Here is a 15,526-nt window from a genome sequence, read left to right as displayed (position 1 = left end):
TGTGGGTGGGGGGGGGGGGGGGGGGGGGGGGGGGGGGGGGGCATTTTTTGTGGTAGTTGGCTGCCTGGCGTACGGTGCATCCTTTCTAAACACAGCTGACCTTTTCCAGACGTGGACACGTGTGTCCAAATCAGGTGCAAATACACTGTGATTCAATCATTTTTGTGTGTGTGTGGGAGACGACAGTATTATATACCATTATAGACAAGATTATGTAAAACTGGGCTGCATTTCCTCTAGTGGTACTTCATGTCGTAAAAGGCAGAGTATTTATGCTTGCTTAACTGTGTCATTAGGATAGCAGAAATGAAAGTTAATTAAACTAATTGGTTTTAACGTCTACAAAGAGTCTATATGTACAAATCTGGATTTTTTTATGAAACATGCAGTATATTTTAAGTATTTCTACAGAACAATCACCATTTTTCCACTTTCTGTATCTAGTGAAAATGATTAGCTAGAGGCTGGTTAGTTGATGGGTTTTAGTTTTTATATATTTTTCTTTAAATTATACACAGGTTTCAAGAGTTACAGTGTAGTATTCAGGCTGCCACGCTTCATACCATAAACAAGGTCACAAAGAAATCCCCATACAGAGAATTGTTTCTGTCAGGTTACCTGCCCAATGCCACATCCCTCGACAGCCACAACACACAGCAAGAGCGTATGAACAGCAAGCTTGCTCTTCTCAGTCCTTGTTGTGCCTTGTTACTTTGGGTGCTTTAATCCAGCCATGGCAGCCAGGTCCGCAAACAACAATGCCAATGTCTTTCTTTACTTGTTTCATGTGCCAGCACACTCACCAAGATGATGACAACACCAAACAATATTCTCCCTGTCTCCCCAAAGCCAGATCAAGCTAATTTCACTATTCTGTCAGCTCACACCTCAGTCGGCAGTTCTACTTAGTCTTACAGTTTCATCCAAGTTGTCATCTACAGTGTTACAACTAAACTTCACAGTGTGACAGAACTAAGATGTGGGTACTGTGTTAAACCCAGTTATTGGTTCTGTCAAAGACATAGGAGAAAAAGTAAGGCAATACTGAACATCTTCCATACTTGAACGTAGGTTTCTTCATCTTTATAACGTTCGAGTAAGCTGAATCACATCAGCCCCAGTTGATTCAACAAGCTTCAATTAGCTGTTTGGACTGAGCTCAGAAGTGTTAGTTTTGGACTGTTTGATGGGTAGTCTTAACAGATGCCAGCCACGATACCGAACGATGTGGCCAATGATTGTTTTGTACTTTTGTCTATGCCTTTACATCTTCTTCTGTCTTGCAATGATGAATGATTTGTAGTGCCAAGACGTAAACTTTTCTGTGTCGTTTGTCTCGTGTGAACAATACATCCTCTAGCCAAAACAATAATGCCTGCAGTTGGAATAAAACATGGAAGATGTCAGTGTTGACAAAATGCGCAAAATAAAAAAACACTTATGTTGCATTTTCTTACAACGGAATGATGAAACAGGCCCAATCACTGAATCACTTTTGAATATCCTCATTTCCTGGTTTCCCACCACCTCCCAGCATGCCTTTAAAAGTCATTGTGAGGTGACCCGCAACATTTAGCATGTAAGTGCTCTCGACTGCACAACAAACCCTCTGATTTCTGCATTAATGTGTAGCAGCAGGCCATTGTAGTGTTTAACTTGGTTTAGTCTGTACCTTTGTGTCATGACCATCTGTTTGACCACTGGAGCAGTATGTTCAGATGATAAAACGGTGCATTTTCTTCTTTTACTTTTTCTTCTTCTTTGATTTTTGTTAATAACCTGGTGCTGAATAAATACATTTGAAAAGGTGCTACCATTGTAGACTCCAGAGTCTACTTTTTGGCTTTCTGAAAGCATAGCCTTCCGGTTGACTGAGAGGGCCTGCGCCCCATAAACTTGCAGTCTCAAAATGCTCGAGAGCTAGCACCTCAAATCCACACCGTTTACAGCAGGACTCAACTCTCAATGGTGCCATTTTAATTTTCCGATCTGCACAAAAAACAACAGTTACTCTACTGTTCATACAATGTTTATTATACTGGTTTCAGCATACAGTATGTTTTTGTTTTACTATGATTCAAACTGCACTAGGATTTTTTTTCTTTCTTTTCTCTGAGAGAATCAAACTGGTAGATGACAAAATGCATCTTTTTAGCAAATGCACAGGTGCACAAATGTACTTCTGCTACTGGAATTGGGGTTAAAAAAATATATAGATCGTGATTGCTGTGTTGTAAATTCCTGTCATCTATATGTCCTTAATCTGTGTATCTATTTTTGTTGTTATTGTAGAATTGGCTGTAATATTTTGTTTAAAAATGGATTTGATATTCCAATGAAGCGACTATGGTTGTCATATTAATTGCTGCTGATTTTTGAAATTGTTATCAAAGGTGTTGGGAAATATTGCTTTGTTTATATTCAATTCAATTTCTAGATTGTGTTAGCTTGTTGGTGTATTTCACAAATCTATCAGGATACTCCCTAGACTATATGATTTATCCGGGGTATTCCAAAAGTTGGCACAATGTGAGCAAGCAAATTTGCTACAGTATGTAGCATCTTTATGAAAGTGTACTCATACAACCAATGTTGTGACTGAGAACATATAAAGAATGATTTCTTTGTTGTTGTTAAGTATAAAATGTAAGTAAATTGTTTAATGGAATCCCCGTTCTTTAAAAAAGCAAAACTGATGTCCTATTTTTGGGAACAATATAAATATTATTAATAACATATGGTGCTAAAGTTCTTTTTGTATGTTTTGGTTTTTAGATGAAAAGAGAAATATTATGCTGAAAATGTAATGTTAAGCCTTACTGTAGATTCATATATCAGACTGTTCATCCCAGAAGAGAAAAATAAATATAGTATTTGAAAGTGCAATATATTAGTACTGTATTCACATGCACATTTCACATTTCAACAAATGAAAGCCACTGCAATATGTGGCCTGCAAAGGTGTAAGATGTGAGCCTACACACTTTGAGGTAAAGTTTAGTGAATGTATCGTACTATAAAGCTTTACAGTAAACATTTTAGCTTGTGATTAGTACATCTTTAAATGTAGCTAGTTAAAGGCCTACAGGCGTTTTGATTTACTTTGATCAGACCTCTGCAGGTTGACATTGTGTGGACTTAATGTACATGATGTCACAAAACGGATGTACTAATAAGATTGGTAAAGGTCTAAGTTGTCCGACCCAAACAGCAACTAAACTACAAGAAAGGGAGAGAGATGACAAGCAACTGTAGACCAAAAGTGAAAACACATACATGGTTTGACTATGGCTGTGTAGGGGTGTTTAACATGGGTGCACTAGATCAAATCCTTTAACTAATCACCAGCACTAATTACAAAAGAATTTCTTTTGCACATTGGAACAATAGTTAAATAGATATTGAGACATGGGCATATCTCATATATATTTTTAACTTGCAGAGGCAGTTGATATAGTGGAGGATACGTCTGGGGTCAACCTTTGATGGACAAAGTTTACAAATGTAATATGATTCATTTAGAAATATACAGTATGTTGAGAGGTTACATAAACTAAAAGCCAAATCAGGCGTAACAGACCTAAACACAAGGTTACTAAATGTAATACTTTTGCAGATCCTATACTGTAGCCATAGTTCATCCTTACCTGCATTGATGCACACACGTTTTGCTATTTGCAATTGAATTACAGGACAATCACCAACCTTTAACAAAACAAATTCAGACCCAATACATATAATTTAGCATTTAATTCTTTACATAGTGACATTTCTTGACCATCCCAAATATAACCAATAGCAGATGAAGTAGTCTACCCTTCACCTGCTTTATCCAGAGGTTCAGGAAAACAAAGACAGATGAATATGACATGATTAAAAAGTAAATACCCTTGACAGTTTCTGGAGGTGTGTAGAGCTTAGCCTTTTGTTGGCATGCATGCAGCCAACCTTGTGAGTGACTGGTCTCTGTTCCAGTTTAATATCCTCTTGCTGTTTCTTTTTTCCTCCACTTGTCTGCCTCTCTCTCTCTCTCTTGCTGTCTTGATTGGCTGTCTACATTTTTGTCTTAGTAAAACAGGGATAGTAAAAAGTAACAGCTGGTGTGTCAAGAAATTCTTTTGACAGACACACAAAAATGTCACAAGTGATACACCTGCATTTTAAGAGCCTCGTTAGTTATTAACAGCTAGTGTTTTTAGACAAATAAAAACTATTTTCAGGGCAAGAAAGACTTATCTTAGCAGAAAAGCACAAAGAAAGAAAGCTAATACAAGTGTAATATTGAACTGCATAACATTTAGGTGTGTCAGGTCAAGAGGTAGCCTATGGCTTACTGGGAGGGACAGAGCCACCTGTGCTTTTATCTCATATTAAAAGGAAATATCAGATGTGGAAAATGCCTATTGTTTGTGATGTGACAAAAAGTGACATATGGGGCTTTCCTAAAGAGAATTGAGAGACAAGTGTCAAAATTTCAACCTCTTAAAAATTACAAATGGTCAAGAAGCTGTTATAATCAGGAGGGGCTGTAGCAAGCAAACAATAAATAAAGCATTATAAATAGCATTCTGTTAAGGTAGGGAATTTCCCCACTATGAGACCAATATGTTACAGTATAGTCACCTATGCAAAATTTACTCCGTGTCTACATGCCATAGCTATAATTCCTTTATCTGAAGTGAGTTGTAACTGAATAATTTGATATCTTTTTATTCTAGCCAACAACATAAACGCTGTCCGAAACACTACAGTCACTCTATCACTCTGCCGTATAATCAGTGTAACACACAGTACTGACAGTAGCAGCTGTTTTGGTTTGTGCAAAGCCAAGCATGACGCTGGACCACAGTTCAACGCCCAAAATGGCGGCACGATTGAAAAGTTTTGCCTGTTTTATCCGAGTTTGTCTTCATCACAGACTATCTCTTCAGTTGTTTTAGCAGCACTGAAGCATACCATTTTCAGACTGGAGGCACGCCGGCATTTTTTTCTAATGGTTGTGGAATACGGCAAAAGTCAGGATGGCTTTTGCTATCGGCTCAAATTCGGCATCACTTTACTAATGCTAGGCTAAGCTAGGCTAGCAAGCTAACTACTGTCAGATGAGTGCTGGTTAAAAGCTTCGGTAGTTATGTCTCGTCTCACCTGGATCTCCACGCCGACCTGGATATGAAGAAGAGGACCTTCACATAGAAATGGAGGATGATGTGAAAAAAGTGAAAAAGGTAAGGTGGGCAATTACGCATACTTTGTACTGCAAGTTGATTAGCTATCATGCTAACTTACTAGCTAGTCAGACCAGTTGAGCTTAACGTTAACGTTAGCTGGCTAAGTTTAGCCAACTATCAAGTAAATATCAGCGGACAGAGGCAAAGCTCTCACGATAACGCACCGACATGTTTAGTGTATTTTCTATCGATCGCCGTTGTGTTAAATGGGGGAAAACCGGACATTAAATAAACATAACATAGTTAAATTAATGCGCAACAGATTGAGCCTAAAAGAGCGAGTGAAGTGTCAACGTTACAAGTTAAGTTAAAACGTTACCGTGAGCGTGAGGATGCTTTTATTTATAATCTAACGTTATTAATATCAATGTCGCCTTCAACAAATCTTGTTCACTTAACGTTAGTCCATTAAAATGTGTTCACATATCAAGTTAGTATGTGTTCGTTGTGATAAATGTTCTTAATAGGAAATTATCGGCCATTGCTGTATTAATTAACGTGAAGGTGATGCTGGATATACCGCAGTGTCAGTATTCACAAAAAGGCTATGAACGCAAAACCTAGTTTCCCAGAGTAATAACCCTCGTTGTTACGTGTAGGCGTGGGTCATGGAAGATATGTGTGCTCAACATCAGCTGTCAAAGGCAGCAGTCATCAGTGTCAGTCATGCTAAAGGGAATCAGCACTCACACATGGTTGTGACAACCATCTTGCCCTCTGCCACACATGCAGTACATACACATACTACCTAATGATCCCGTTTGATATGGAGAGGGGTCTTTGTGTTCAGACACATAGCTGACATTCCTTTGATCTTTTCTTCCTACTGTGTCTTACCACAGACAGAAGAGGTATTTTCCCTCTGTTATTCTGATTGGCACAGGAGGAAACTGAAGGGCAGGACCCACCAAATCTTGGCTTGACATGACGTCCACAAGTTTCCACAGCCTGAGCAGCATAATGAGAAGTGAGGTGTCTTGAGGTTCACGTCTTTGTTATAATTGTGCTGGTCATTCCTTCATTTTTCCATGACAAAAACACTAATTTTACCTCTCATCTAAATCCGCCTACTCATGATGTGAAGGGAATTTTGAACGGAAATGAAGTGATATCCTAGTGTTAAGAAGGTTTATTTGGGCAAGGAAATGTTTTTCTCAGCAATATTATCTAACCCAAAGTCTGCGCTTAGTTTGATAAGGCAAAACTCAAACTTCCACTCAAAGTACCTTAACACAAATGATAGGTTGCCTAGGTAATTTCTATGTAGATCTGCAGTAAACATATTTAAACACTTGCCTAGCAGCATTTTAGCTTTTTGGAAAGTCAGATATCCTTAGGTGTAAACAATTGTTAATTTCTTCCGTTTTATCTCAGTACAAATTAATGTTTTCAGTGAACAGCTTTTTGAAACTAGTTATGACCAATTTTTTTGACATCTTTCATACTGATCAGAGTTATCTTTACTTTGAGAGATCAGTGTCACCAATACATACAGTTCTTGTTTGTTCCACTTGGTGGAGATAGAGAACAGCATTTTTATCACTTTACAAAGTTTTGTGTTATTACACAGGTTCAAGTGAAAGCTCAAACCCTTTAATATGAAAACAAGAGAGAGAGCTACTTTCACTTTGCCAACTGTTTTCTCATTTATAAAAGCTTCCTATTTGTCGGGTGGAATCTCTGGAACTTCATGAAATGTAGGTATTTTGCAGACAGGAAGGTCTGGAAACTGTCAGGTATCTGGAGAAGTTAATGAATTTTCCAGCTTTACAGCAATATAGCAGAGTGAACCCTCTTTTGACTCCCACACACGGCATTGTCTTAGCTTGCTTTCAGCCCAGCGGGAGTGATGATGTTTTACAAACACTAATAAACCAAGACTCCTCTTACACTTACACAAAGTTTGAAAGTCCACCTGTACTTGTTTTCTCCCAGGCCAAAGACGTCATACAGTATCTTCACTTGTGTTTCATCCTCTGAACTGACTTTCACCAAAAGAGGCACTTGTTCATCTTAAGGCCATCTACTGGGGTCAATTACAGTAGCTCTTGTCTCACATTTCCTAAGGAAAAGCCATAAAATGTTAATGCACTGACGTACTGTTAAATAATGCACTGATACCACAGCATAGCTTACCTATTGTAGGTATTGCCAGCAATAGCAAGTTGTTACATTGACCTTTTCACAAGTTGTGTGAATAAAGGAAATAAATCCTATGGCGCTACATATTTTGCCTTATTGATTCTGCAGTGTAACAGAATATACACTGTCTTGTATTTAGTGGTGTAGCAGTGATGGGAAGGCAGCAATCATCGCATCGCAATAAAATATCATGTGGAGTAAAAGTCATTATCGCCACACACTCCCTTTTCTCTGTCTTCAACATCTGTGAAGCACTTTTTAAAAGTGTTTTTCAATATTCAAAGCACGACTTCGTGTGTCATCACAGGAAGTTGTGGCTTGTCCCCTTCCTGTTCTTGTGCTTGAGTGTATAGACAGAGAGACACTTCCCTTCCTCTGTGAGGGGGTTACACCCCACACATACACACACACCCAGGCCGTGTTTGATCTTGTATGTCTGTCGCCGGTTGGCAGCTGCCACTGTGTGTGAGTGGAGGCAACAGGTGACAGTGTTTAGACGGTGTGAGGCGAGCGTAACAGCATCTGTGGCCAGGCCGTTGAATAGGTGACTCTTCTAGCGTATGGGCTCATGGAGAACGAGGTAGGCTTTCTAAGGCTTTCTCAGTGTTGACATTTTGCCAGTTGATACAGAGGCTAAAGAATTATATAATTTCATATTTTATTTTAGAGGTTCTGAAGTGATTACAGAAACATTTTTGAGAAAAGGAAGGAAATATTTTTTCTCTTGTGACACATCGGTGGCAGCTTCTCATCGCTGTTTTGAGGTTAATGTTCGAGATTTAAATGTGATTCGCCATCATTCGTTTAAAACAGACTTTGACTGCAAACTCCTCTACATATTGCAAAATGCTGAGTTTTCCTTTTGCACATGATATTGTTGACATTTGAGCACCACATATTCGGTAACACGGAGGGCTGTGCATTTGCACTCGCAAAGAGTCCGTCTACTGTATCTTACTCTGCAGCTACCAGCACAGTCAGGGGAAGTAGGGTCAGCAGAAATTACAAGGCATATAAGTACCACATTCAGAAGAAGTTTGACATAGTTACTGCTTGTTTATTTGGGGGATGGGACATTAAATTTGTAGCTGCATTTGCAGTTGCTTTACTGTGTTGCCAGCCCATTGCAACTACACCATGTGGATGTTGTGAATATGAATTGTCCAGTAATTAATAATAATATACTGTTGCATAGAAACAGATAATGTCAATGGTTTATAATTTAGAAAGTCTGAAATGCTACATAATATCCACACAAATTTTGGGAAGGCTGCTTGACAATCTTCTAATTTCTCTCAACCCCGTTCTCTTTATTTTCATTCACTAGCCTGGTATCGTGTCTCCATTCAAGCGAGTCTTCCTGAAAGGAGAGAAGGGGAGAGACAAGAAGGCCCAGGAGAAAGCCGCTGAGCGCAGGGCCCTCCACACCTTCTCGCTCTCTCAGCCTGACCACCGCATCGACCCTGACATCCTGCTCAATGACTACATTGAGAAGGAGGTCAAAGTGAGTGTGGCTAGCAGAGATGTAAAGTCCCTGATCATAGATAAATAATATTGTAGTACCTTTCACTTAGGAGCAAATGATGATTTATATGATGCTAAGCTGTTGTTCTTAATTTTTGTAGTAAAAAGTGTGTTTATGTTGTGTCCTGTCCAGTACTTGGGGCAGCTGACATCAGTTCCAGGATACTTGAACCCATCAAGTCGCACAGAAGTGCTGCAGCTCATTGACACTGCAAGGGTAAATATCTGAGTGAGTTGGCTGCTCACTCTCTTTTCTCTTGCTTTTTTGAAAACTATTTTATAGATTTAATAAAATTCCTTTAATAGTTAAGTTCTGTTCATGCCAACATAAGTATACAGATGACATTTTTCAATGGGTGATGCCAATATTTAGAGAGCAGGACAGATGATGTCTGATAGTTAATGCCATATCAAAACAAAGAAAAGCCATGTAACATTTCATTATTCCATGCCCATTAAAATCTAATATAGCCTACATGGTTATTTTAACCAGTAACATGTTGTTAAATGGAAATGTTATTAATTATTGTAACAGAAAAATACATCGGGTTATGCGGTAACTTTCAGATCATGACTGGTATTTAAAGGAGAGTGGAGTACAGCGATGTCATTCGACTGCTTTATTCTATACATTAACATAACACTATAAATATTTACTAGTCACACGTTGGTATTTATCATTGCTGTCATAACAGGAATTATTACCCACTCTTTACACCTCTGTGATTTTCAGAAGTCCCATCAGTTGGCAGGCCAGCTGACATCGGAGCAGGATGCTGTGGTGAGCTTGTCAGCGTACAACATAAAGCTTGTATGGCGCGATGGAGAAGACATCATCCTGAGGGTGCCCATCCATGATATTGCTGCTGTCTCCTACATCAGAGATGACTCTTTGCACCTTGTGGTGCTCAAAACAGGTGAAAAACCAAACTTAACATTTAAAGGTTTCTGCAAGTGTTAAGTTGCTGTTAGCTCCCTCTGGTTCTTTGTTTGGTTATGTCCTTATGACAGTACACAAGGACAAGTGATTAATTTTAAAGTTAACTGTTACATCCAGTTTAGAGCAAGTGCTTAACTGACATCTTTCAGGACAGGAACTAACAGTAATGTAAAATTATGTGGCAAATAATAATGAATGGTTTGGATTCAAATATTTCAAAATGTCCAAAATGCTAAGTTGACAACGATTCAGTTGTTTGAATTGTGTGTTTTTCGCTGTTTTTCAGCTCAGGAGTCAGGAGGTTCTCCTTGTCCTAGCTCGTGTCCTGATCTCAACAAGTCTCAGACCCTGAGCTCCTTATCGGAGAGTGGAGCTGTGCTTGTGGAAGTCTGCTGTCTGCTCGTGCTGGCCGTTGATAATAAGGTACAGGATTATTCTGCGGCTGTGTTTACCACATGCATGTTTAGAGCAGCCAAATACAAATCTGCAGTTTATTTATTTATTTCAGTAAGGTCCCTCAGGTGAGAACAATGCCTTTTGAACCAAAGTGTTCACCAAATGAATTTTCTGAGACTACTGTACAGTTTCCTGCAGTGCTGTATGGTTCCCTGTGGAGTTTTAGACCTGTATTAGCGAGATGGACCTGTTTTTCTAACAGTGGGTCCCACTCTAGTTTTATCTCTTGCACGAGCACACAGTTGGATATCACAATACGCAGAACAACCAGTGATGTCACACTATTCCACTCAATAAAAACAGGTTCCTCTAGCTCTTTCTAGTGCTCCTAATAGTATTTATAAGAATCCACCATGTCTGAACAAACACAACTAGGAGCAGTCTTTAACGCATTGTCAGTCACTGCTCATGTGCAGCTCCCCTTCCTAGTGCATGCTCCTACTCAGTCAAGCATATTATTTTCAGTGCACGGCTTCAGGAGGAGCCTTGCAAACACAATGGCTGAGAAAGTACAGTCAGCAATGAAAAAACTTGCCCATACTTTCTTTGCCAACAACAGAGTATAGTACAAAAAACGTGTGCCAACCAAGCGTAATGTACAGGTCTGAAAAGTGAATCCAATGTTGATTTGCCTTAAACCTGCATTATTTCTAATGGCCAGCAGGGGGCGACTCCACTGGTTGCAAAAAGACGCCAGATTGTAGAAGTCTGAGAAAATGGCCCTACTTCTCACTTGAATTACTACCTCAGTTCACACTTAACTAATGAGTTTATGGTCTCAATCTCGAGTTTCCTATCTTCTTTAATACAGCATGATGTTCATTTAGTAAATTATGGTCCCATTTAGAGTAAAATAGACGATAAAGCAGGGTATGCCTGAAGGTGTGGCTACCTTGCGATTGATTCACTACCACAGCAAACTGTCATGTGTAGCAGCTGTCCAGCTCCACCCTCTCATCCAAAAAACCAAGATGGCGCACTGCCCTGGGGCTGCAAAGCGCTGCAGAGATGTCTTTGAGCAGCGAGAGGGAGCGAGGTCTTGGCGAGGCTCTTGCCATGGAGAGCAAGTACTACAAGGGATGAGGTTTTCGCAGGGCAACTAGCTCCTTTTGCTTCCGTACAAACTTGTGGGTTTGGTGGGAGGGGCATAGCGGGGTGATACGAGCAGCAGAAGGCGACACGGAAGGTTTTGCATTGTTTATGTTTAATTGTTGCGTACTGCAGCTGTAAGTGTTGGAATGTAACCTGAATCAACCACAGAAATGAACATCAAAGAAAACTGTTTTGTTGGTACAATGAGGCAGACACTGACTTCTAGTTACCAGCAGTTATATTTTTGAAATATAGAGTAATGAAACAAACTTGGGGCTAACCACAGCCTGAAGTCTGTTTAATGTGTTCCTACTGGTTTAAAGACCACAACTGGTAAATTCCAGTGAAGTTAACAGAATTCAGATAATCATGATGCACTTGTCAGTCTCACACAGGGGTGATTTCAAATGACATTGCAAGATGTCAAGATAATGTAAAAATAAATGTAAATGCGCCGTATTTGTATAGCGTCTTTCTAGTCTATGATATTACAGAGAGTCATGAATTAGTTTCTGCAGAAGAGTAAACTATTAATAGCTAACTTTTTTCCTCTTTCAGGCAGCAGCAGAGGAGCTGTGCCTTTTGCTCAGCCAGGTCTTTCAGATCGTTTACACAGAATCAACCATTGACTTCTTGGACAGAGCCATTTTTGATGGCGCAACTACACCTACCAGACACCTTTCCCTATACAGTGGTGAGGACAAAAATAAAGTGAATGAGACACTTTTTCTGGATGTCTTTGGAGTTTTACCTTCTTCTCAAGCAGCTGGATTTTAAGACCTTAAGTCCGATATGAATCTTTAAATATGTACTTTTTTTTGCTATTATTTTGCAGATGACTCTTCAAAAGTGGACGTTAAGGAGGTCTTTGACTCGGAAGCCAGCACATTGTAAGTACATGGTTGAAGAGTTACTTTGATGATAGGTTTGGGAAAAGTGATAAAGAAAGACTTTTGACACGTCTCAAAGTGGTTTACTCTTTACTCTCACTTACAAGGGGTGTATTCTACTCTCAGTCCTTTTCAGGGCTCGATGGAGGCAGAAGAAAACTCTCCATCAGCTTCCACCCCAGCATCCCCTCAGACAAAGACTGCGAGTGAAGGAGAGCTCAGCACCACTGCTGCAGAGCTGCTGCAGGACTACATGACCACAGTATGGCGATTTCACCCTCTCTTTCTTTGTCCCTTTCTGATTTTGAGAAGCAGACCTTTTTTCCAAGCTGTATTAATTCTCATTTTGATTTTTCAACATTTTCTTCTCCTTCTAGTTGCGGACAAAGCTTTCATCACAGGAGATCCAGCAGTTTGCTACCCTGCTCCACGAATACCGAAACGGTGCCTCCATTCATGAGTTCTGTATTAACCTGCGACAACTGTATGGGGACAGCAGGAAGTTCCTTCTACTTGGTAAGACCACTCTAATTCCCCATTAGTTAAGATACAGCAATCTTGTGTAGCTAGACCTCCATGTCAGTAATCTCAACAAGGTCTGGAGAAGTTCAAGCTCAACATTTGATTAGAAAAGCAGTAGGCTGTTGTTGTACAGTTACAACTAGAACATTTGTTTGTATGTAACCAAAATGTGTTTCTGAAAGCCGGAATTGTCAAAGTCACTGGACTTTACAATCAGTCAGAAGACTCTTTGATTCATGTTTTGTGAGCTTTTTAAGATTAAGGTCGGGCTGTTTGGGATTAGTTTTGTTTTGTGTGAAAACTGATCTAATGAAAAATTTTAGCAGAAGAACACCACAAGCATACTAGTAAAATTCCAACTTAAAAATGTGTTTAACAAATTATATTCATGTATGCATGTAGGGGTGATTTTCCAAAGGCATGATTCGATTTGACTTAGTACAGACATATTTGTCATACAGTATGTGCTAAAAAGACAGATGTTGTATCACACAGTCTGTGACTATATGCATTATAATGTGTCTGCAGGCCTGCGTCCCTTCATACCAGAGAAGGACAGCCAACACTTTGAGAATTTCCTCGAGACCATTGGTGTGAAGGACGGCCGAGGCATCATTACAGACAGCTTTGGTCGTTACCGGCGCACCGCCAGCTCCGCCTCCGATTCCACCACCAACGGCAACGGAGCGGCCGAAGGAAGCGCTGCGTCAGACGAGGGCCAGGAGGCCTCTGAGGGAGACGAATGGGACCGCATGATCACTGATATCAGTAATGACATTGAGGCTCTCGGCTGCAGTATGGACCAGGAGGGAGTGACGCCCTGACGTGGTGAACAAAGGGAGCCGAAGACACAGAGTTGAAGCCTTAAATCCATCAAATGAACAGTAGGCATGAGCTGAACGGATCAGATGAAGGTGGTCCTTAGCACTGACCTAAGATTTGGTTATTTTATTTTCCTCTAATTGTCAAGAGGACGTTCCGTAGTCCCTACACACTCAAGGAAAACCTCAACCTATTACCACAAAAACATGAAGTCAACAAATGCACTTATGCAGACCCTGTAGATGACGTGCAGTCAGTTGGCTGTTTTTCAGAAGGATTCATAGCCTCTGATAATATTTTAAGTTTCTTTGGTTTTTATACTTGTATATTGGCAGTATCTGCCACTGCTGTCAGCAATGTAGCGAAAATCTCCAGAGTCTGTGAATATTTCAAGTCTGTTTTGAATACCCTCAACGACTTTGGAGAATCCATCAGAGGCCTGTGTAACATGTTTTACAAAGTTAAGACTGAGGCTGTACTGGTTTCTGCTTTTGTATAACTATTAGGTCAATCAGCTTCATCCACCAGAGAGAGAACTTCATTTATTTCACGTTTGTTTGTTGCTGTGAGAGTGGAACATTTTCCTATGTATAATTTTGTTTTTCAATAAGATTTGTGTACCACTTTGTTTTACACTATCATTTGTTATCAGTGTTTACTCATTTATATCATTTTGCCTTATTCAAACTGACCATGAAAATGCTGTAAAAACAAAAATTCTCACTCAGTTTAAGCGATTGAGTGGGGACTGTATTTGACAAAGCCATTTAGCTTATGGCTGATGTAAATTTATGATTTTTCGTTCTTCTCCTGCAGGCCATCTTGTTATGTCTGGTGACATTACATTTATCTGTCATTGTGCCTTTACACTGCAGTACTGCTACCAACTGTCTGTCACTCACAGGCGGATAATTATGAACTGTAACTACAGTTGTTGAGCAAATCATGGTTATTAAATAACAGCTACTTTACACCGATTGTATGTTTGTGTTGTAAAATTACAAGCATCGTGATGTCTCTTGATAAAACATGGTTATTAGCCTTTACAGCTGTCTGCTGCATTATCAACAGTGTGATGTGAGTCTAACCTCCTCATTTAATTTGACTTTCATACACCAAAACTGACAAAAGAGGTGAAGGTTTCGTAATCTGATTATGATCCTCTCTGACTGATCATCTGCTTGGATGCACCTAAGCTGCTGCCTTCAAAGTTACGGGATTAGTTTTGTGAGTGTCAGGGGACCAGAAATTGGCAGGAGAGTTCGAGTTGAGCACATTCCATAGGGTAAAGCCACTCACTGCTCACTTTTTAAACTATTTCCTTCACAGATCTACTTTTATTTTTCTCTGTAAGTTTAAAAGTACAAAACCAACTGGAATCAAACGCCCATTGTCTGGGTTGTCTTGTGTTGTGGGAAGTGAGCAGAGGTATGGGAGTGCATGTAGACTGGAACACTACACCTGGGTTCAGCTAGCCACTTTGGCTTGAGGCGCTGTGTCTTGAACAAAAGGTTGAGATAATCAAGAAGCTTATGATCTCACAAGCAAACCATTCTTGGTTAGTTTATCCGTTTGTGACAATGTTGCTTCATTGTTTCGATACAGAAGGAGAGTAAATGATTGTTTCTGATGGTCTCGGTGTAATTGAACCGTGCTTTCTCACAGCATGTGACGGAATCCTAATTGGCCTCCCGTATACTCTTGTCTTAATCCAGTGTTAGCCAGAACAAAATGACTAATTACAGTGCCTCGTTCGAAGCATGTAATTATTAGATAGATAGTTGGTTTAATTAAATCATTAAAAGATCCCATGCTGTTTTATAAAGAGTTTGCCAATAATCTTTACAACAACAGCTGGAGCCCCTGTAGTGCCTCTATAGTGACTTTATCACCTTGCATGCCTCATGAAG

The 15,526-nt window shown here is 39.7% G+C and overlaps 1 protein-coding gene and 1 long non-coding RNA gene across 3 annotated transcripts in view; one reads left to right on the top strand and one right to left on the bottom strand.

The window, feature by feature from the left end:
- The window catches only part of LOC123977412, a 6,788-nt gene extending 1,211 nt beyond the window's left edge, over positions 1-5,577 (bottom strand). The window contains exons 1-3 of one of the 2 annotated variants that reach the window (XR_006826661.1): positions 5,287-5,577; positions 5,146-5,183; positions 3,788-4,065 (exon numbers count right to left, since the gene is read on the bottom strand). This is a non-coding gene — a long non-coding RNA (uncharacterized LOC123977412). Of the gene's footprint in view, positions 1-3,787; positions 4,066-5,145; positions 5,184-5,286 lie in introns of those variants that run through there. The other variant, XR_006826662.1, reaches the window with a different exon arrangement.
- On the top strand, positions 4,828-14,587 carry ccm2 (CCM2 scaffold protein). Its single transcript, XM_046060061.1, has 10 exons — positions 4,828-5,225; positions 8,698-8,874; positions 9,028-9,111; positions 9,628-9,811; positions 10,121-10,257; positions 11,941-12,076; positions 12,218-12,272; positions 12,399-12,534; positions 12,650-12,788; positions 13,323-14,587. Exons 1-10 carry the CDS (start codon positions 5,196-5,198, stop codon positions 13,616-13,618), a joined length of 1,374 nt encoding a protein of 457 aa, XP_045916017.1. The 5' UTR covers positions 4,828-5,195; the 3' UTR covers positions 13,619-14,587.
- Positions 14,588-15,526: the final 939 nt, after the last annotated feature.

The sequence above is a fragment of the Micropterus dolomieu genome, linkage group LG10 (genome assembly GCF_021292245.1).
Source record: "Micropterus dolomieu isolate WLL.071019.BEF.003 ecotype Adirondacks linkage group LG10, ASM2129224v1, whole genome shotgun sequence".
Lineage (NCBI taxonomy): Eukaryota > Metazoa > Chordata > Actinopteri > Centrarchiformes > Centrarchidae > Micropterus > Micropterus dolomieu.
This window is presented reverse-complemented; position numbering and strand designations above follow the sequence as displayed.